At 41.4% G+C, this 17,113-nt stretch overlaps 2 protein-coding genes across 5 annotated transcripts; one reads left to right on the forward strand and one right to left on the reverse strand.

Moving 5' to 3' along the window:
• Positions 1-958: 958 nt before the first annotated feature.
• Positions 959-8,565, reverse strand: TDP2 (tyrosyl-DNA phosphodiesterase 2). Its single transcript, XM_042797869.1, has 7 exons — positions 8,314-8,565; positions 8,151-8,227; positions 5,322-5,489; positions 3,918-4,009; positions 3,338-3,456; positions 2,812-2,982; positions 959-1,960 (listed from the first exon to the last, which is right to left on the reverse strand). The coding sequence occupies exons 1-7, from the start codon at positions 8,563-8,565 to the stop codon at positions 1,679-1,681; spliced, it is 1,161 nt and encodes a 386-aa protein (XP_042653803.1). The 3' UTR covers positions 959-1,678.
• A 38-nt stretch (positions 8,566-8,603) lies between these two features.
• Positions 8,604-16,652, forward strand: ACOT13 (acyl-CoA thioesterase 13). Of its 4 annotated transcripts, none has more exons than XM_042798211.1 (4): positions 8,604-8,744; positions 11,775-11,959; positions 13,980-14,037; positions 16,259-16,652. In XM_042798211.1, exons 1-3 carry the CDS (start codon positions 8,664-8,666, stop codon positions 13,993-13,995), a joined length of 282 nt encoding a protein of 93 aa, XP_042654145.1. In that variant the 5' UTR covers positions 8,604-8,663; the 3' UTR covers positions 13,996-14,037; positions 16,259-16,652. The 4 variants fall into 4 exon arrangements, with proteins under 4 accessions (XP_042654145.1, XP_042654144.1, XP_042654147.1 ...); XM_042798210.1 differs by lacking the exon at positions 16,259-16,652 and adding an exon at positions 14,179-14,296; XM_042798213.1 differs by lacking the exon at positions 13,980-14,037.
• Positions 16,653-17,113: the final 461 nt, after the last annotated feature.

The following is a 17,113-nucleotide window of genomic DNA, read 5'->3' on the forward strand; positions in this document are numbered from 1 at the left end:
GTCAGAGCATGCAGGCAGCCATGTTATGCTAAGCAGTAATGGAGCCAGTGGAGTTCACCTTGCTGGGAAGGGCTGCAGGGGGGATGCCATTAGTGTTTGCCAGTGTGAAAAGATACTTTTTTTTTAAAAAGTTGCAGTGGGTGCCGGTGCCCAGGCCCTGGCAGCAGGGGCTGCAGGGCGGCCGCTGTGAGGAGAGGCCGGGGCTGCCCTGTGCCAGACACGGCCGGCGCCAGCCGACCCACCGCAGGGCACGGCTGAGCCCCACAGCCAGGGCGGTGCTGGTGCCTCATGAAAAGTGTGTGTAAGAAAGGGCAGAAAATGCTGGGCAGGCAGAGGAGGAGGGAAAAAAGAGTTGAGGAACAGCAGAAGAAACACCAAGGTCAGAGGAGGAGGAGGAGGAGGTGCTCTATGGCAGAGCACATACTGACTGAGCCCACGGAGAGGACACACAAAAGTGGGAGAGGGCGAGCACGGCCCCGGGGCACGTCTGTGTGCCCACCGACCATATCCCCCTCCTGTGCCGCTCCTTGCCGTGCTGAAGGGACAGAGTGCCACCTGCAGTGACAACAAGGGGGAGGAGAGGAGCCTGGAGTGACACTGAGCCAGGGAAAGGAGCGAGAAAAAGAGTATTTTAATGTTCATCATCTCGCTTCCCAATACCTGCATTGGTAATTAAATATCTGTATTAATTTGCCATAAATTAATTTCTCCAAATCAAGTTGGGTTGGCCCATAAGGGTAATCAGTAAGCAATCTCCCTGGGCATTGAACTTCATGTCAGAAGGAGACTTTCCGTTTTAAATCAGCTTAGTGCTCTGCACATCTATAAAACAAAGCTTCTGTGAGACTGATTACAGACTTCTTTGAGTAAGAAAGTCTGTTTGGTCTTTTACAAAGTCAGTGAGACCCTGAGCAGCTCAGGCTTTGCACAGCAGTCTAAAAGCATTGTTTCTAGAAGCTTGCTGGTAAGATAACATGTTTTAATCTGCAACTCATATAAAGGTTAATAAATACAAAGTAAGGTATACACCATTCCAAGCGAACAACTTCCATGCATCTGCCTCTATCCTTTTCTTGTCAAATAGAAGGTATATCATTCTTAAATCTGTTCAATATTAGTTCAGTTCTTAAGAAACCCTTATTCTCTGAGAATCTCGTCATTCTTTCCTGAGCTCCTCTACTGTCTTGCCTGAAGGCATACATATGTACAACACAAACTTCAGAAGCCAGTAAAAAAACCCCTACAAAAGACAGAGTTGTAAATGACGATGAAAATGTTTACAAAAGAAACAAAGCAGCCATAATAAAAGTATTCTTAAAATAGAAATAGCAGCATTTATTATGATATTATAATACATGCCAAAATAAGTGTCTTTTAAACCACTGAGTATGCTTTTGAATTGTACTTACAGGTTTTTCCTTGCATTTTAAAAACAGAATTTTTGTATTTGCATACATTGTTAAAAAATAAATATTTAAAAACATGATTCAAGAACATGTGCATACAATGAGGAAAAGGGAACCCTGGCCTGAAAAAAAGCCATTCCAGTCTGTCAAGAGCAGAGAATGTGCAAAGGTTGAAAATTTAAATACATCCTACTTAAACTGAGAGAGTAAAATTTTGTAAAAACAAGAACAGATCACCTAAAAACTAACAATGCAAGCTCTTTTTCTTTTTTTTATAATATAATATCAAAGTTACACAGAAGACCCCAGTGATCACTAGGGAATCTGCCACAGTCTAGTTTTTCCAATCCAATTAGGTCCATACTTCGTGGAATAATCTGTCCCCCGTCTGCTGCAGGCCGAAAGTAAATGCGGTCAAACCTCATCTTGCACTTGTACCCTGCATCCAGGTTGGTATTGGAGTGGGTGTCCCAAGTATAGCGGCAGTGTTGAGGTTTACCCAAAAACTCCCAGATATCCGTAATGTTGTTAGGTAAGTTACCTAGTTTAGTAACCTGAAAGTAGAAGTGGAGGGGGAGAAAATCCACAAGACACTGAATTCACAAATTTTACTTTCAAAACCAGAACTGAGTTGTCACAGTATCACTTTTTTTCTGCAAAACATGAGTTATTAAAAACAAAGATACTGGAGACATTTTTAAACTGTGGCATTTCTCGGGATACTCTAAAGCATGACCAACTCCTGTAGCACTTTCTAAATCCAAAACATGTTACAAAAATAAATGTTCAGCTCTCAAATTTTGAGGTATGGGGCTCAAGATCATGTTCTCTGAAACAATCTCGTTCCAGTTCACTGCAATGAAATTTCACAATAGGGAAAGACGAAACACTGACCTTTTAGTAATGATGCACAAATTTCACTTTTAGGATCAGCAGCCAAAAATTACTTCTAATTTTTAATGTCTTGATGATGTGGTTTTAATTTTAAACTCCCAAGATCTATTTCTCCAGAGCATCCTCTTCTTTCATTGATTCTACAAGCATTAACTCTCTGAGAATCAGAGAGCTGAGCAAGTAAAGATCAGGTTCTCAAAATGAGAAGATGTGTTCGAAGTCAAAACTTCATCAACTATCCCCGCATCTTTTCAGACATTAATATTGCCAATAAAGCATTTTGTTATTGTGGGTGGGTGGAGCTCTTCATAAACATCACCTCAGCTATAACAACGCCTCAGCATGGCAATGCTGAAGCTTCTACTTAGTCACGCTTCCACTTTTTAAGAATAAATGTTGCATATCTCTGTTCTGTGTAAGCAAGTCATTTCTCATAAAGACAACAGAAAAGCCTGAGAAGATTTTGTTGGAATACCTTCACAAAATAATGAGGTTGCTTATTTCTGTTTACCTCACTGTCCCTGAGGTTTGTGTCGCCTCCGAATATAACGGTGGTAGACTCAGATTCCTTCTGCATTTTGTTTAACACGATTTGCAGTTGCTTTATACGCTCCTTAGAGTGATTTTTAGTGCTCTCCAGATGAGAGGTCATAAGGCAAAGTTCATTACCAGATATGCTCACCTGTGCGTGAAACAAAGAGGTAATGTTACTAACTACATCATGATCAGAAGTTTGAAGACAAAATCTAATCACAAAGTAAATTATTGAATGACAGAGCTCTGGTTAATATTAGTTTTGCAATGAAGAAAAGTGGCTTACAGGAAGATAACAGGCTTTTAGTTTTGTTTTCAGATATTATGAGACTTGAATACAAAGCATGGCCAGTAACTTAGATAAAAGATTTAAGTTTGTTAGTATCAAATGCGACTGGGTTTGTATGTTTGGAGAAGTTTTTCTGCTGTTTGAGCTGCCTCTGCTGTTTCTGTCGTCCAGCTTTTTCTGGGGTTTTTTGTTTAGTACACACTGACTCACTCACATGCACAACCAAAAGGTTCCTCATCATGGAGGTTGTTGGAAAAGGTATTATCTCGTGTTTCAGTAGCTTCACTCTTGATTTCTTCAACATTATGACAGTGAAATAGCCATCTATGTTACCTAAAGAGGAACAAAGAAAGAAATGGTTGAGGATATCTTCTGCCGTGCCATAAAGAGGTTCTGAAAGAGACCTTTTTACCATGATCTGGGAGAATCACAGTAATTTGTAAGATGTACAAAGTCATTAGTAAAAAATTTCGCAATAGTGGTGTGATTTTTTCAGATTTTTAAAAATGCAAATATTTAAGAAATTACTTATCTTTGGCACTTTTTTGGCTACCCTTCATATCAGTCTTTTAAAAAGTACAAAGGAAACCACCAGGCACGCAAGTTTTTCACATGCATGATTTGCATCCAACTATACCCTTGTATCAAAACACAGAAAGTAATTTAAGTGCTTCCTTCTCGACTTTACTCTTTTCATTCCTACGAACGGTCACAGATTTTGGCAAGGCAGACAGAATAAAAGCAAACTTACTTTTTCCAGTTTCTGTCTTTAGAAACTGAGGGTTATTTCTTACCTGGAATAATAGTGTAACTGCCTGCTCTCATCTGTAGAAGACAGAGATGTGGTGGGACAACCTCTTGTAAAAACACGACATCTGGACTGTATCTGAAATTGGCAAGAGAAGTTTTTGAATTAACAACTGAAAGGCAGTATGGTTACACTCTGAGACCAAACAGAACAGTGTCAGGTATTTCAGGTACACCTTGTGCTCATCTTCATAGATATTGTAGGAATCTGTTTTTTAAAAAAAGAAAAAACTCTTTCCATTACATTTAGGAGCATGTAGACATATCGCCATTGTTAAAAGGGAGGAAACAATAATTATTATGGACATGGAACTGACATGTAGTAAAATGCATGACTTCCTTATACCTTGATCTTGCAAATATTTGCACAAGTTTCATATACTACATGCACAAGGAATTCAACTTAAACAGCTGCAAAGCAGCTTTGGAACATGTTCTGCAACATCCAAGTTCTCCAGGAAATTCCAACCGTCACCTCATTCCCTTACAACAGATCTCTTCAGCTAACCTGTCATTCTTTTTCTCCAGTCTCACTGATGACAAGCTCTTTTATTTCTTAAAGGTGTGCAATCAGTAACAGTTCATGTGGGGCAGCAGTCCTGAAAATGCTGATTTAGGCATGACTTTACAGCTGTCCTTATTCTTCCTACACTGCTGGATAGATCTGCTCTAAACATGTAAGACCTTATCTACAGAAGAAAAATACTGTCATTCCAGATTAACAAAATCAAGTGAAATTTGATTTAGTTAAGGGGTTTCTGCTGCTTTAAGAGCAATTTAAATTATCACTTATATCATTTAATTTACACTGATAAATTACTGTATTAAATCAATTTAGGTAATTATTAAATTGCTTATAAATATATTCATGGGAGGCTTCCACTGGTAGAACCATAAAAGGAATATCACAGATTCTATTGCTTTTATCTTACCCTGCACATTTTCTTTTTTGACAGGCACGTAACAGTAGTGGCAAGAGAGCCACTATTCACATTTCTTTAAAAAATACTTTTTGTCATTTCAAACAACTTGCTCTAGTCATTCATACTACTGGACTGAGTCAAGTTTCTTTCAGTTTCACCCTCCTCTCATGTACAGGATGGAAGTATGAAGTATGCTCTTGATGTATGACTGCAACTTGAACAATATCATTAATTATAAAAAAGCTTTTTAAAGTAGCCATTGCAACATATTTAACCTTCAGGATGCTACATAGGTTCACACCTCTTCCAACCAGTATATCGACTTTTATTCAGCTCTTTAGTATTTGTATTGTTGCATCTGCCATTAAGATAATCTAGGCATGAAGATTTGTAAATATATAAAACACAAAGTTTGCTTTCTCCTTTAAAGCTGGGTACATGATAATACAAAGATGAAGCTACACTTACAATGCCAGGTAAGAACAGATTCCTCTAGCTCGTTCTTTTAGATTTCCTAGATCCAGCCCATCAATATTCCAGGTTATCAGTGAGAAGCTGCTGTCATCTTCTTGTGGCCTCGAGTCTGTACTACTGACACCAGCATTACTAGTAGTTGCATCTGCTGTGAGGTCAATACTAAAGAGAGAGTTTACTTGTTTGTCAACATGCACAATACTATTTTTCCTGCAATTACCTCCCTTATCTAGTAAAGAAAGATGTTTTAGACCCATCACAACTTACAGATGGACATATAAAACTTCCTCAATAAATAAATTAACATTTATTGATCTCAACATAATTTAAAAGCGCAGTAACTAAAACATACAGGCTTCAGTCATACAGAGCCTTGCAGTGAGGTGAAGTAAGTAGTTTTTCCTCCTCCTTATAGACACAAGGTAACACTTACCATTCTGATTCAAGTTAATCAGACAGCAACCAATGTAATCCAAAGCACTTGAGTAATTCAACTCTTTCCCCAGGCTAGAGGCAGGCTGTATGTATTAGTTTTTCAAACACCTCCAAGAATATATAAAGAACTGCAGCCAGGACTTGCTTTTATGTGCCCATCTTTGTAGTACAGGTGAAATTCTTCCAATTGCCAAACCCTCTGGAGAGGTACATGTGCAAACTCACTCTGCGACAAACCAATAGTCCTTTTTTGAGGGGGAATATTCACTTCAAAGCCCACCTCAAAAACACAGGCTTCGTCTACACTGTTGATCTGAGAAAGGCTAAACAGCACTGTCAAAGTTTGAGTGCCCACTCCAGTAACCATTTGAGGACTGTGTTGCTAACGAGAACTACTTTACCTGCTAACACATGGTTGTGCTGGTTAATTTTCTTCATAGCACCTCATATGGCGCTGCGTTTTGGACTTGTGACTAAAACAGCATTGATATCACAGGGGTGTGTCAGCTGTTGTGAGCAGGGCTTACACAGTGTCTGGGCCTTCTCTGCTTCTCCTGGTGCCCTGCCAGCGAGTGGGCTGGGGGTGGGCAGGAGGCTGGGAGGGGACACCGGGGCAGCTGACTCCAACTGACCAAAGGGACATCCCATAGCCTGTGACACTGTGCTCAGCAACAAAAGCCGGGGGAAAGGGGGAGGAAGGGGGGACATTCAGGGTTATGGCGTTTGTCTCCAGTCCCCATTACGTGTGATGGAGCCTGGCTCTCCTGGAAACGGCTGAGCACCCGCCTGCCCACGGAAAGTGGTGCATGAATTCCATGTTTTGCTTTGGTTGCACACACAGCTTTTGCTTTGGCTATTAAAAGGTCTCTATCGCAACCCCTTAGTTTTCACACTTTTACCCTTCCAATTCTTTCCCCCATCCCACTGGGGAGAAGTGAGTAAGTGGCTGTGTGGGGCTGAGCTGCCCACTGGGGTTAAACCACAACACTGACCGAATGTAAATTCCTTGAGTCTGTAACAAAACACATTAAGGAGTATAGCTAAGACTAGACAAACTATTTTTACACAGTTGGGATGCTAGAGATTTGTTTTAAACACAGAATGCGTATGCACCCATGAAAATAAGGCCATGAACTAAACCAAATCTATTCCCTAGAACTTAGTACTGGTTTTATACTTAGCACTGCCCAAACAATGCAAGATTCTGCTACCGTGAACATGAATGTAATCTAAACTGAACAGAAAAGCAGACAAATGAGAGGAAGCTAAAGGACATTTAAGTAGGTAAATAACATGGTATATGCCTCCAATATTTCCATGATTATTTTTTATATTTATACTGTAACCTGAAGGACTATGAGATTAAATATGAAAGTCTGTGTGGTCAGCAGTGATTGTCCCCTGACTGGGAGGTCTTCGAACAGTCCTCCCTCCCAACACATCCTGAATACAGCTGTTCAAGACAGAACCCACACTGCAAAGACAGATAGATGATGCAAAAGAAAACGGTGTTGCCAGTTTGACACAGATAAGAATATGGACTACCTAGAGACCAGTGTTGAGCAGGCTTGCATTTGTTCATACATATCAAGCAAAAACAGGTGTGCTGTTACAAATACAGCTTATTCATAACTGCAAAGATCATAAGGGCTCTTCTATATAACATGCAAGCCTGTAATAAATAAGTCTATAGGAAAAAATGCTTCCCTCAGGACTATGAATGGAAGGGATCTGTAAAAGCTCAATTCTACATGCAGTTCAACACCCTTAGCATGCCCTACAGGTATGCTGTGAAATGGTCTGTGTATGTATAACACAGATCTTAGATCCTAACTGCCACAGGTACATTTAACAAGGTGCGCATGTACATGCCAATTTTATTTATAGAAATATAAACAGACATACATCTAGCATGGGACATACATGCACAGTTTACGCATACACAAACATGTGTGGGTACTGTAAAATCTGCGTGTGTATTGCCGCACAAGACAAGCCAATGAAGAGAAAACGACTTTGCCCCTTCTCGGAAAGGCTCACAAACTGCTCAGCCAGAGGAAGGTGGGGGAAGCATCCGCTGAGGGAAAGCACAGCCGGCAGCCCTGACAGCCTCTCAAGAGGAGCTGCCTATTCCCCTCCACGGGGGCAGCCTCGGGAAACAGCGGGAACCACGGCGGGAACGTGTATGGGAGGACCGGGATCCCCCCGCCTCGCCACCGGGCAGCCGAGGCGCGGAGCCAGGCGGAGGGGAGCGCAGCCACCCGGGAGATGGCTCCCCCCGGGGCCGGAGACCCCCGCCCCTTCCCGCCGAGGGGACCCTGCCCGTGTGCGGGGAGGATCGGAACCCCCCTCCCCTCGCCCCATCGCACCCCGGGGGGGGTCACCTACCAGCCGCCGGGCCCCGCGCAGGACGCCGCCGCCTCCCCCTTCTCCAGCGGCGGCTCGAAATAGGCGTTCAGCGCCCTCTGAAACACAGAGGCGGATGGCAGGGAGTGGGGGGGGGGGGGGGGGAGCGGCACCCCGCAACCCCGCCGCCGCCCCCCAGGCGTACCTGCATGTGCCAGTCGCTGCCGGCCAAGAAGCTGCGCGCCACCGCCTCGTCGCTGCTGGTGATGGCGGCGAACTGGGAGCACAGCACCCTCCTCCGCTTGGCGAGGTGTAACGCCTCTTCGTCTTCTTCTTCCTTCTCCTCCTCCTTCTCCACCGCCGGCGCCGGCGGCAAAAGCTCTCCCGCTTGCGGCCGCCGGGCCGCCTCGCCCCTCTCTTCCCCCTCTTGCCCCCGCCGCCCCTCCGTCCCCTCCATGGCCGCCCCGCGGCGCGGCGGAAGCCCCGGCGGCAGCCCCGCCCGCCGGCCTTGCCGTTCCGGGGCGCGCGGCGCGGGCGGGCGGGCGGGCGGGCAGGATGGGGCTCACGGTGGAGAGCCTGAAGGAGGCCATGAGGTACATGGTGGAGTCGCAGGGCTTCGACCGGGTGCTCCGCAAGGTACGGGCGGGCCGCAGGGAGAGGGGAGGGCGTCCCGGCGGCAGCTGGCCCTCAGGGCGGCCGGGCTGCTCGCTCAACAGCCGCTTTTTTCACCTCCCGGAGTAAAAGGCCGAGCCTGGCAAACGGTGGCGCCGGGGCCGGAGCAGGCCGGGGCCTGCGGTGGGTCAGCCGTGGCGTGGCGTGGCGTGGCGTGGCTGCCGCCGTGTTCCCCGGATCGGGGATCTCCGAGCGGGGTGAGTGGCCATGGCGGTAACGCGCCAGGACGCGCGGTCGTTGTTCGGTCACTCTTCAAATGCCAGAGCTGCTTTCCACCTGCCTCTCTGAAGGCGGGGACTGTGCTGAATAACCTTCCATGAGTTGTTTAGTAACTGGTGTTCTTCCCCTTCATAGTACTAAGCTAACTTTAAGGACTGCAAAAAATGATGAAATAAATTATTACCCTTCTCGGTTTAAAAAATTAAAAAAAAAGTCTCTTATTACAGCATCTCACACCTCACCTTGAAGTCAGACGGAATGCACGAGCACCCCAGTGCTTTCTGAGTTTCTACACAAGGCCTAGTATAAAGAAACGTATTTGGCTGGTGTGGCTATAATGCAGTTCTACATTATGATCAAAAAAAGTTGGAACAATGTCGCTGTGTTGTCTTATATTTCATAGTGTGCAGTGGTGTAGCTGCTGTGTAGGTTGGTCCTATGAAGCAGTTTCAGTGTTCTTATTAAACTTCGCAATGCTACAATTTTCCATTTAGTTTATATTTATTTATGTAATTGTGACATCCAGTGATGCAGTACATATATATCTAAGAAACCAACCATGTTAAAATTTATGTTTTGCATTGCAGCGGAGGAAATGTAATATTGGAAGCAGTGCTTCCATTGGCAGCTCTGTGATCCGATACATTTAATAGAAATGAACAATTTGCAAAGCAACTCTTACTGTCTTGTTTCCCCAAGATATTTTGGTCTTATATATAAAAAGTATAAAGCTTTAATTTTAAAAAGCTCATTTATTTATAAAAAGTCCAAAAGTCCTTAGTCATCCCTTCACTGATAACTTTCCTCTCCTTTACCTTAAAATCAGCTAAGTGGAGAGCAAGTGAAGTATTTAAGCTCATAAAGGTAACTGTCTGGAAGTGAGCCTTGGGAGATAGGCTTCCTACCTTGTTCTGGACTACTTTTAGACTTTTTCTGCAGTCTCCTTCTGGAATTACGATGCTATGAACATAATCATCATAACAATAAAAGTGCAGTTTTGTTTGAATTTAAAGTATTTTCTGTTTTTCTGGGAGATAACGGAAGCCTTTCCTACCGTAACTAAAGATGACTCAAGATTTTTCCTGTTCTGGAGAAGACAGGTTTTAGTCTGAAACTTTTCAGCTCCAGCATCAGACATAGTTTCTGGTTTAATTCCAGCGTGGTATCTACACGGGGCTTAATGACTGTGGGTTTTAAAGCCCTTTCTCCAAAGTAGTGTATCGCAGTGGTGGCTGGAAGCCGAAGCAGCAATACTGTTCCCTGAGACAGACGCGTGGGAGGACAAGCAGAGAAGGGCTCCGAGAAGTACAAACCAGCAGCTCTAGCTGTGTTAAGTCCTGGAAGCGTTCAAGTACCGAGCTATTTTCGTCAAGGAGAGCAAGCAGCTAGTGCCAGATAAGAGCAATGACAAGTGAAACCAGATGCTTTCCTTGCCTTGCTGATGGGTTGGAGCACTCCCTGACGGTAGTGGAAGCCATCTGCTCCCAGCGTCAAGCGTCAGTAAAGTCCTCATTAGAAATTCTGACAGAAACTTAGGCCTCCAGTCAGCACAGCGCTGCATGCCTGGTTTAGGACTTGGCATTTTCATTGATCAAGGTGCTATTTCTGTATTAGGACACTGCCTCGGTATTTTCCCCTCTGCTTAATTCCAGATTTTTCCATTCGTAGATCAACTGTGTACTACATCATCATTCATATCATTTCTCTGTAAAATTTGGATAAGCTTTGGCCTATCAAAAAGGGACATTGGCGGAAACTGAGATCAAACACTGCATTATAAATAAGGAATAGTGAAACTGGGGACATTTCAGTCTTGATTCCTTTTAAAATTAAAAAGATTTAAGTCAACTCGGCTGTTGTGGTATGGAAATACGTAAATTTTTAAAAACCCACATTCGTAGGAATTCTAATAAATATTATTCCCAGATTTCACTTTTACTTCAAAGTCTTAGTTGTATGTGTAAATATATATGCAGAATTTAGCCCAGTTTTGCACCTGCTTTCATATTTTGAATATATTTCAGATTTTTAATATAGTGCTACGAACTGAAGAAACTTGAAAAAAGGTTTTAAAAACACTGAATTGCATTAACTTTTTGGTCTCAAAAATCCAGCTTCTCATGTTACAGGGGGAAGCACGGTGCCATAGGTGTACTGTAATTTTCTATTTAACCCCTATGGGCTGGAATAAAAGTGTATAAGCAAGTCATGATGCTGTACGACAGTGTGATACAGCCTTGGATAGTTCTACTCAGGAATATGAATTTCAGTTCAGGGAGGCCAATCTGATTAGTGTTTCCAGTGCCCATTTCAAAATACTGATTTTTACTGAGGTTGCTCTAGTATAACGATTTGTGAATTACAGTCAGTCTCATTTTCATTTTGTGAGCTGACAAATACACCTTCACAACTATGGTACACACAGGTAGTCAGCGCAGTTTTGTGTTCCCTCCAATCTGTTTTTTTAGCTGCAGATTAAAGCAAAAGTGAAGAAGAATGTTGTCTCCTAAGCAACTTGTGGGAGCATAGCAACTACTGAAGTTTTGTTGTCAGTTTAAACATTTATCTGCACTAGATATACAACTTTTTCTAATGCAACAGTCTTCTGCTCAAAATTTATGGAAATACTGAATGTGACAGTTGAATTACTATATTTTCCATCTTTTGTCTCATGACTCCAGAATTAAACAAGATGAACTTTCAGTTTGATTCAGGGCAGTATCAGCTGTTGGTACTATTGTCAGTAAGCTTTTTATTCCTTTTTTCTTTTTACAGATGAAACTTCTTTCTGCAACTCCTGGAAAAATTGTTTGTGAAATGAAAGTAGAGGAGGAGCACACAAACCGAGGTGGCACATTACATGGGGGTTTGACAGCCACACTTGTGGATGTGGTGTCAACAGCAGCATTGTTGTACACAGAACGAGCAGCACCTGGGGTCAGTGTGGACATGAACATCACGTAGGTATCCTCTCCCATGTTTACCAGAAGACACTAACTTTCCTTCCCCTAACACAGTATTGTACTTCATTTCTGTGCTCTGGTAGTCACTTAAAAAAGGTGTTTTCTTTGGTTTTAGAAGTCTTGTTTTGATAAATTAAGGGAGGGCTTGTATTTAGGGATATTGCCATTTGGTTGCAAAATTCAAGTTGGGCTTTCTTAAGCTTTTATTTATTACATGCGTTTAAGAGACTGTTCGCTTTCATTCATAGACTGTAAAGGGATGTAGGTATGTGTTAAATTTTAGTCTTATGAAATTGGCTCAACTTATGTTAGAGTGTGTCCCCAAACACCAAGATCTAAGGTAAGCAGCTTTCTGTAAACCCTTTTTTACTATTAGCGTATAAAATGTTAAAACAGGAAAAATGCTAAAACAGGAAACAGTTTAGCTCTGTTTTATGCTCACATAGAGGGCTAATTACAGATTAAATCAGAATTTCTCAGTGGAGGAACATTCCTTTGCCCTAGGTTATTTAAAGGTAGTTTTATACTGAGAATAGTTCTTCCTGTAATGCAAACTTAAAGCCCAGTGTCTGTGAAAAAAAAAAAGTTGTTCTGAAACCTTCTTTGATCATGCTATTATAGCTTGTCAGCTTTGATTCATTACTTTTAGTGAAAAGATTATGACTCATTGGAACTAAAGTAATCCTACTTGGAATAACTAACACAGAGCATTAAAATTCTTGGAAAATAAACCCTTCCTCAAAACTGTCTTTAAAAAAACAAACAACAAAAAAATAACCCACCCAACAAACAAACAAAAACTTTAAAAGTGTGTGGGAAGTAAGCTGTGTCTTTCTCAGTTTCCCTCCTTTCCCCCCCACCACATTCTGATCTCTCCACTGGGCAGGTGGGACTGGAGCATCTATTTAAGCTTTATACTACCATTATGATGACTAGGAAATCACTGGTAATGAAAACCTGAAATTGTCCTGTCATTGTTTTTTTTCCCTATGGTAATATTGTAAGAGGTCAAAATCTGAATTATTTACATTATCAAGTATGCCTACCCAATTACATAAGGGCTGAAGTCTTACGAAAGTGCTCTCTCTGGAGTCTGGAGGTGATCCAAAATGATTTGAGTAGCACAACCTTTAGGAAATACTATATGAAGCAGTAATAGCTTTGTTTAACTTGGACTATTACTTTCATTGAATAAATGATACTGGTTGTCAAATATTGCTATAATACAGCTTTTTCCTTTTTGGGGAAGGAGCTTTTTAAAAAGTTGGCACGAGGAAGCTATTTCAGTAATGGAAAGAACAGAAAGAAACAGAGAAACTTTTTTTTTTTTTTTTTTTAAATCACAAGAGAATGAGCAGTAGCTGCTAAGAATGAAGCAAGACTGAAACCCTGCCCCCTGTCACTAATGGGGCTTGTGCTACACCGGCATTAGGCGTGACTGACATACTTTTGATATGGTGTCATGTATAAAAATGGACTGATTGATGTTTATCTCAGTAAGATTTCTATCCAGCATTATACATTCTCCTCTAATTTTAACATTTGAATATTGTTCCCTTACCTCAGATCATGGTTGAATCATGTTCCTCCTAATTCTTTCCAGGCTTTTTGTGGGGGAATTTCTTCCTATTCCCTGCAGAGTGTATTTTAAAAGCACACCCTCCCACTCATGTAAATAAAAACATAGTTATCTAATGAATGGAAACAGCAGTAAACCTGGGAAGTTTGAAGGCCTCCCAGATTTCCACGACTTTTCTCTGATCAGGGTATGGGAAGCAGTTAACATACGCTTGGGTTCCATATAGAAATGACCTTCTAGAGTCTTTGTAACTGAGACATTTTGCAGCTGAACCAGCCAGACTAGTTTAGAAAGGCTGTAGGGAGCCAGCAGTGGCTGGAATACGACTTGGAGCTGAACCTTTAGCTGAAGTCTTTGATACCTAATTGTTTCTGTTCCAAAATGGACTTTTCCTCAGACCCAAGCCAACGGGTTTCTTTCTATTCTCCATTTTCTCAGAGAACTCTTACAGTGAATTACCACTGCAGTACTTCAAGGAACTCAAGGACTTTAAGAGGTGGGCATTTGCAAGCAGACAGAGAGATGTGTCTATTACTCGCTTTTGCTAATTCCCTCCATGATAGTCTAGAACGCAGGAATATTCTTAGATTTGTGTTCTGTACAGCCTCTTATATGTTCATTTTGTTCTTCATTGAAGATACACTTCTGCTGCTAAGATTGGAGAAGAGATACTGATTACAGCTCAGATTTTGAAGCAAGGAAGAAATATTGCATTTGCCAGCGTGGATTTAACAAATAAGGCAACAGGAAAGTTAATTGCACAAGGTAGACATACAAAGTATCTAGGAAATAATAAGAAAGCAATTTAAAAAATAATAATGTTGGGCTTAAAAATCCCATATAGATTGATTTTCTCATTTATGCAAAAAGACATCTGCATGGAGTTGTGGTAGTCTATATAGAGTAAATTTGTCTCACTCCAATAATAAATGAACAGATTTCTTAATTACCACCAGTATTGCTACAAGCCTAAAATTAGTGCCTATTTTGGGATGAACAACAGGATGTAATAGCATGAGGATGCATCTGACTGGTTTTGGTTAAGATAGCAAAAGGGGAGAGCCTTTGTACCAAACATACAGTTTACCAAAATGACAGTGTTTTAAGAGTTCTCTTTTTTCTTTCCCTGTGGTGTCATCATGTTAGAAAGCAACCCTGTCTTCAGGCACCTGACACTCACATTCAAACACCACTATATATGCTTACAAACTGAACTGGTTCTGTAAGATGGTAGTACAGAGTTCCCATAACATAACGTGAAACTGGTTTGAAAGTGTAAAGTAGGCTAATACAAAATGTAATTTACTGATGATGTAAAAAATTCACAAGTATTCAATAAAGCTTTCTGAAACTACCTTTTTAAAGATTATTTAATAGTTTTGTAATCTCTTTGCATTGAGTAAAAGCTTGCCAGCATGGAGTGGTTGAGAGAGGGTGTGGTGGAACCCTTGTACACAAATTCACCTGAGATCTGGTTATATCCCTGTGATTCCTGAATGTAAAAATGCAGTTACATCATAGGGTCTTTTCACCTCTACCTACCTGAAGTTCTGGCTAGGTTTGTTTAAAAATCATCAGCTGAGAGTTAGAGATGTATCAGAATAAATTTGGTGAGCCTTTCACCAGGATAAGACTGTAGATTGTCCGACTTGTGTTGAACATGGTACGAGTTAAGCTGCTGTTCATCTGCTGAAGACTTGTCTCATCATGTACTGTTGTGAACACATTTAACTGCTTGCTTCAAACTGATGACAAACAATCCTTGGCAAAGCTATCACACTAATTAAAACAGTGATGCTACATGTGCAGTGCAAGTTTACATCAAGCATGACCTTAGTTTTTCTTCTCTAGGGGGAGATTTGAAAAAGTTTATCTGCACTAGTAAAGGGCACGCATAATTCTTTTTGTCATGAAAGTTGACTCATTGTCTTCAGTGATTTGAATTTCATGATTAAATGTGCAGCTAGGGTTCTTTTTGTACATTCTTAAACCTAAAGAAATAATTTCCAATGAGTTAAGTCACCTGTTCATGCAGACTGATTTTCAAGTTGAACAAGTTTACTAATATATCAGCAATCCTTCCAGAATTACTTTCAAACAAGCCCTAGAGCTGACACCTTACCCTTCAACGGAAGTTCTCAAAAAAACCCCACCTACACTGGGCTCAGGCTATCAGCATGTATTTTTGCTGCAAGTTTAGAACACTTATTCATGGTATATAAATTCTCAACAAAAGCTTTTCCTCTGAGGCTGTCTCAGAAGTGTATGTGGCTCGAACTTTTAATAGTAGCATCCTCTCTTCAGCAGTACCTTCGTAATTATTTTTCCCTCCATACTTGCACTCATGTTCAGAATCATCCCTGAATCCCATTTATAGAGACACAACGCTTTGCTAAAGCAGTTCTTTGAAGATACTTAGTACAGGAGCAACCTTTTTTGTTTTAAATCTTTGTTCAGCAGACCTGTATGCTTCACTGTATTAAATTTTCTCACTTTACAGCTTCCTCTGCCTGGAGCTCTATTGTTAGTCTTAAATATCTCCAGCTCCTCTACAATTGCTAGGATGAGCCTGCAGAGAGGATCCATCAGCATGTGGACCCACCTAGTGGGTTTAGCAATTGCTGTTCCAGTTGTCTTCCCTAACATGTTCTGGTATCTCCAATAATCTTTTTCTCATTCTTGAATTTACTGTTTTGTTTTTTTTTTTTTCCCCATAGGTTACCCACTTAGTGGAGTACAAGGAAATAAAAGTGAGGATTAAAACTGCTCCCCCCAACTACTATAAATCTACCCCCACTCACTGGAACACAGGAGTAATTTGACTATTATCTGAAAGAAAAAGCAGAGGCAGAGAACAAAGGAGGTGCCGAATTCAATACATGCCAAAAGGCTCAGAACACTCTCAGCTCTGTGTGCTGGGGCAATTCTGTCCTTGTGTAACTGTCTCACTGCAATTTAACGTGACTTCCCTCAATCAAAGCTGGCTGCTGCCTCAGGAGCCTACTCTAGTTAAGTGTTCTCATTCTATCACTTAGTATTCATCATATCTACATAATTACAATTGAAAAGCGTCCAGGCAAATTAAGAGTGGCAAGCCTCAACGTGGAAACAACAGTATCCTCCTGTTTCCCATTCCAACCTGGCAGGACTGTTGCAGGCTGAGTGGGAAACAGGAAAAAAAAAAAACTTCCTGAAATTGAATTCTCTTCTCCCTTGTAAGACTATTCACTCACCACAGTATTTTGGTGCTGCCTAATTAATCGGAAAGAGGGGCATCATTAATATGCAGGCCAATTATTTTAGAAGCAGTTCATTAAACTGATTATTTTAAGACAAAAATATCTTACCCCTCCACCACCAGCAGCATGTTGACCTCACTTTATTTCACAACTTAACTTAGGCTTGGAGATGATCTTAGAATGAATTGTCACCATTGAGCTTGCTTAGCTTTGGGAATAAATAGTCAAACATCAGACTTAATATATGGAAGTGTTCTTTACTGATTTCACCCTGACCTACATATTGAAAAATGTGTATCTTACCATAGCTGAGTCTTAAAGGAAGTAATAGGA

This window comes from Tyto alba, unplaced genomic scaffold (genome assembly GCF_018691265.1).
Source record: "Tyto alba isolate M040663 unplaced genomic scaffold, T.alba_DEE_v4.0 Super-Scaffold_27, whole genome shotgun sequence".
In the NCBI taxonomy this organism is placed as follows: domain Eukaryota; kingdom Metazoa; phylum Chordata; class Aves; order Strigiformes; family Tytonidae; genus Tyto; species Tyto alba.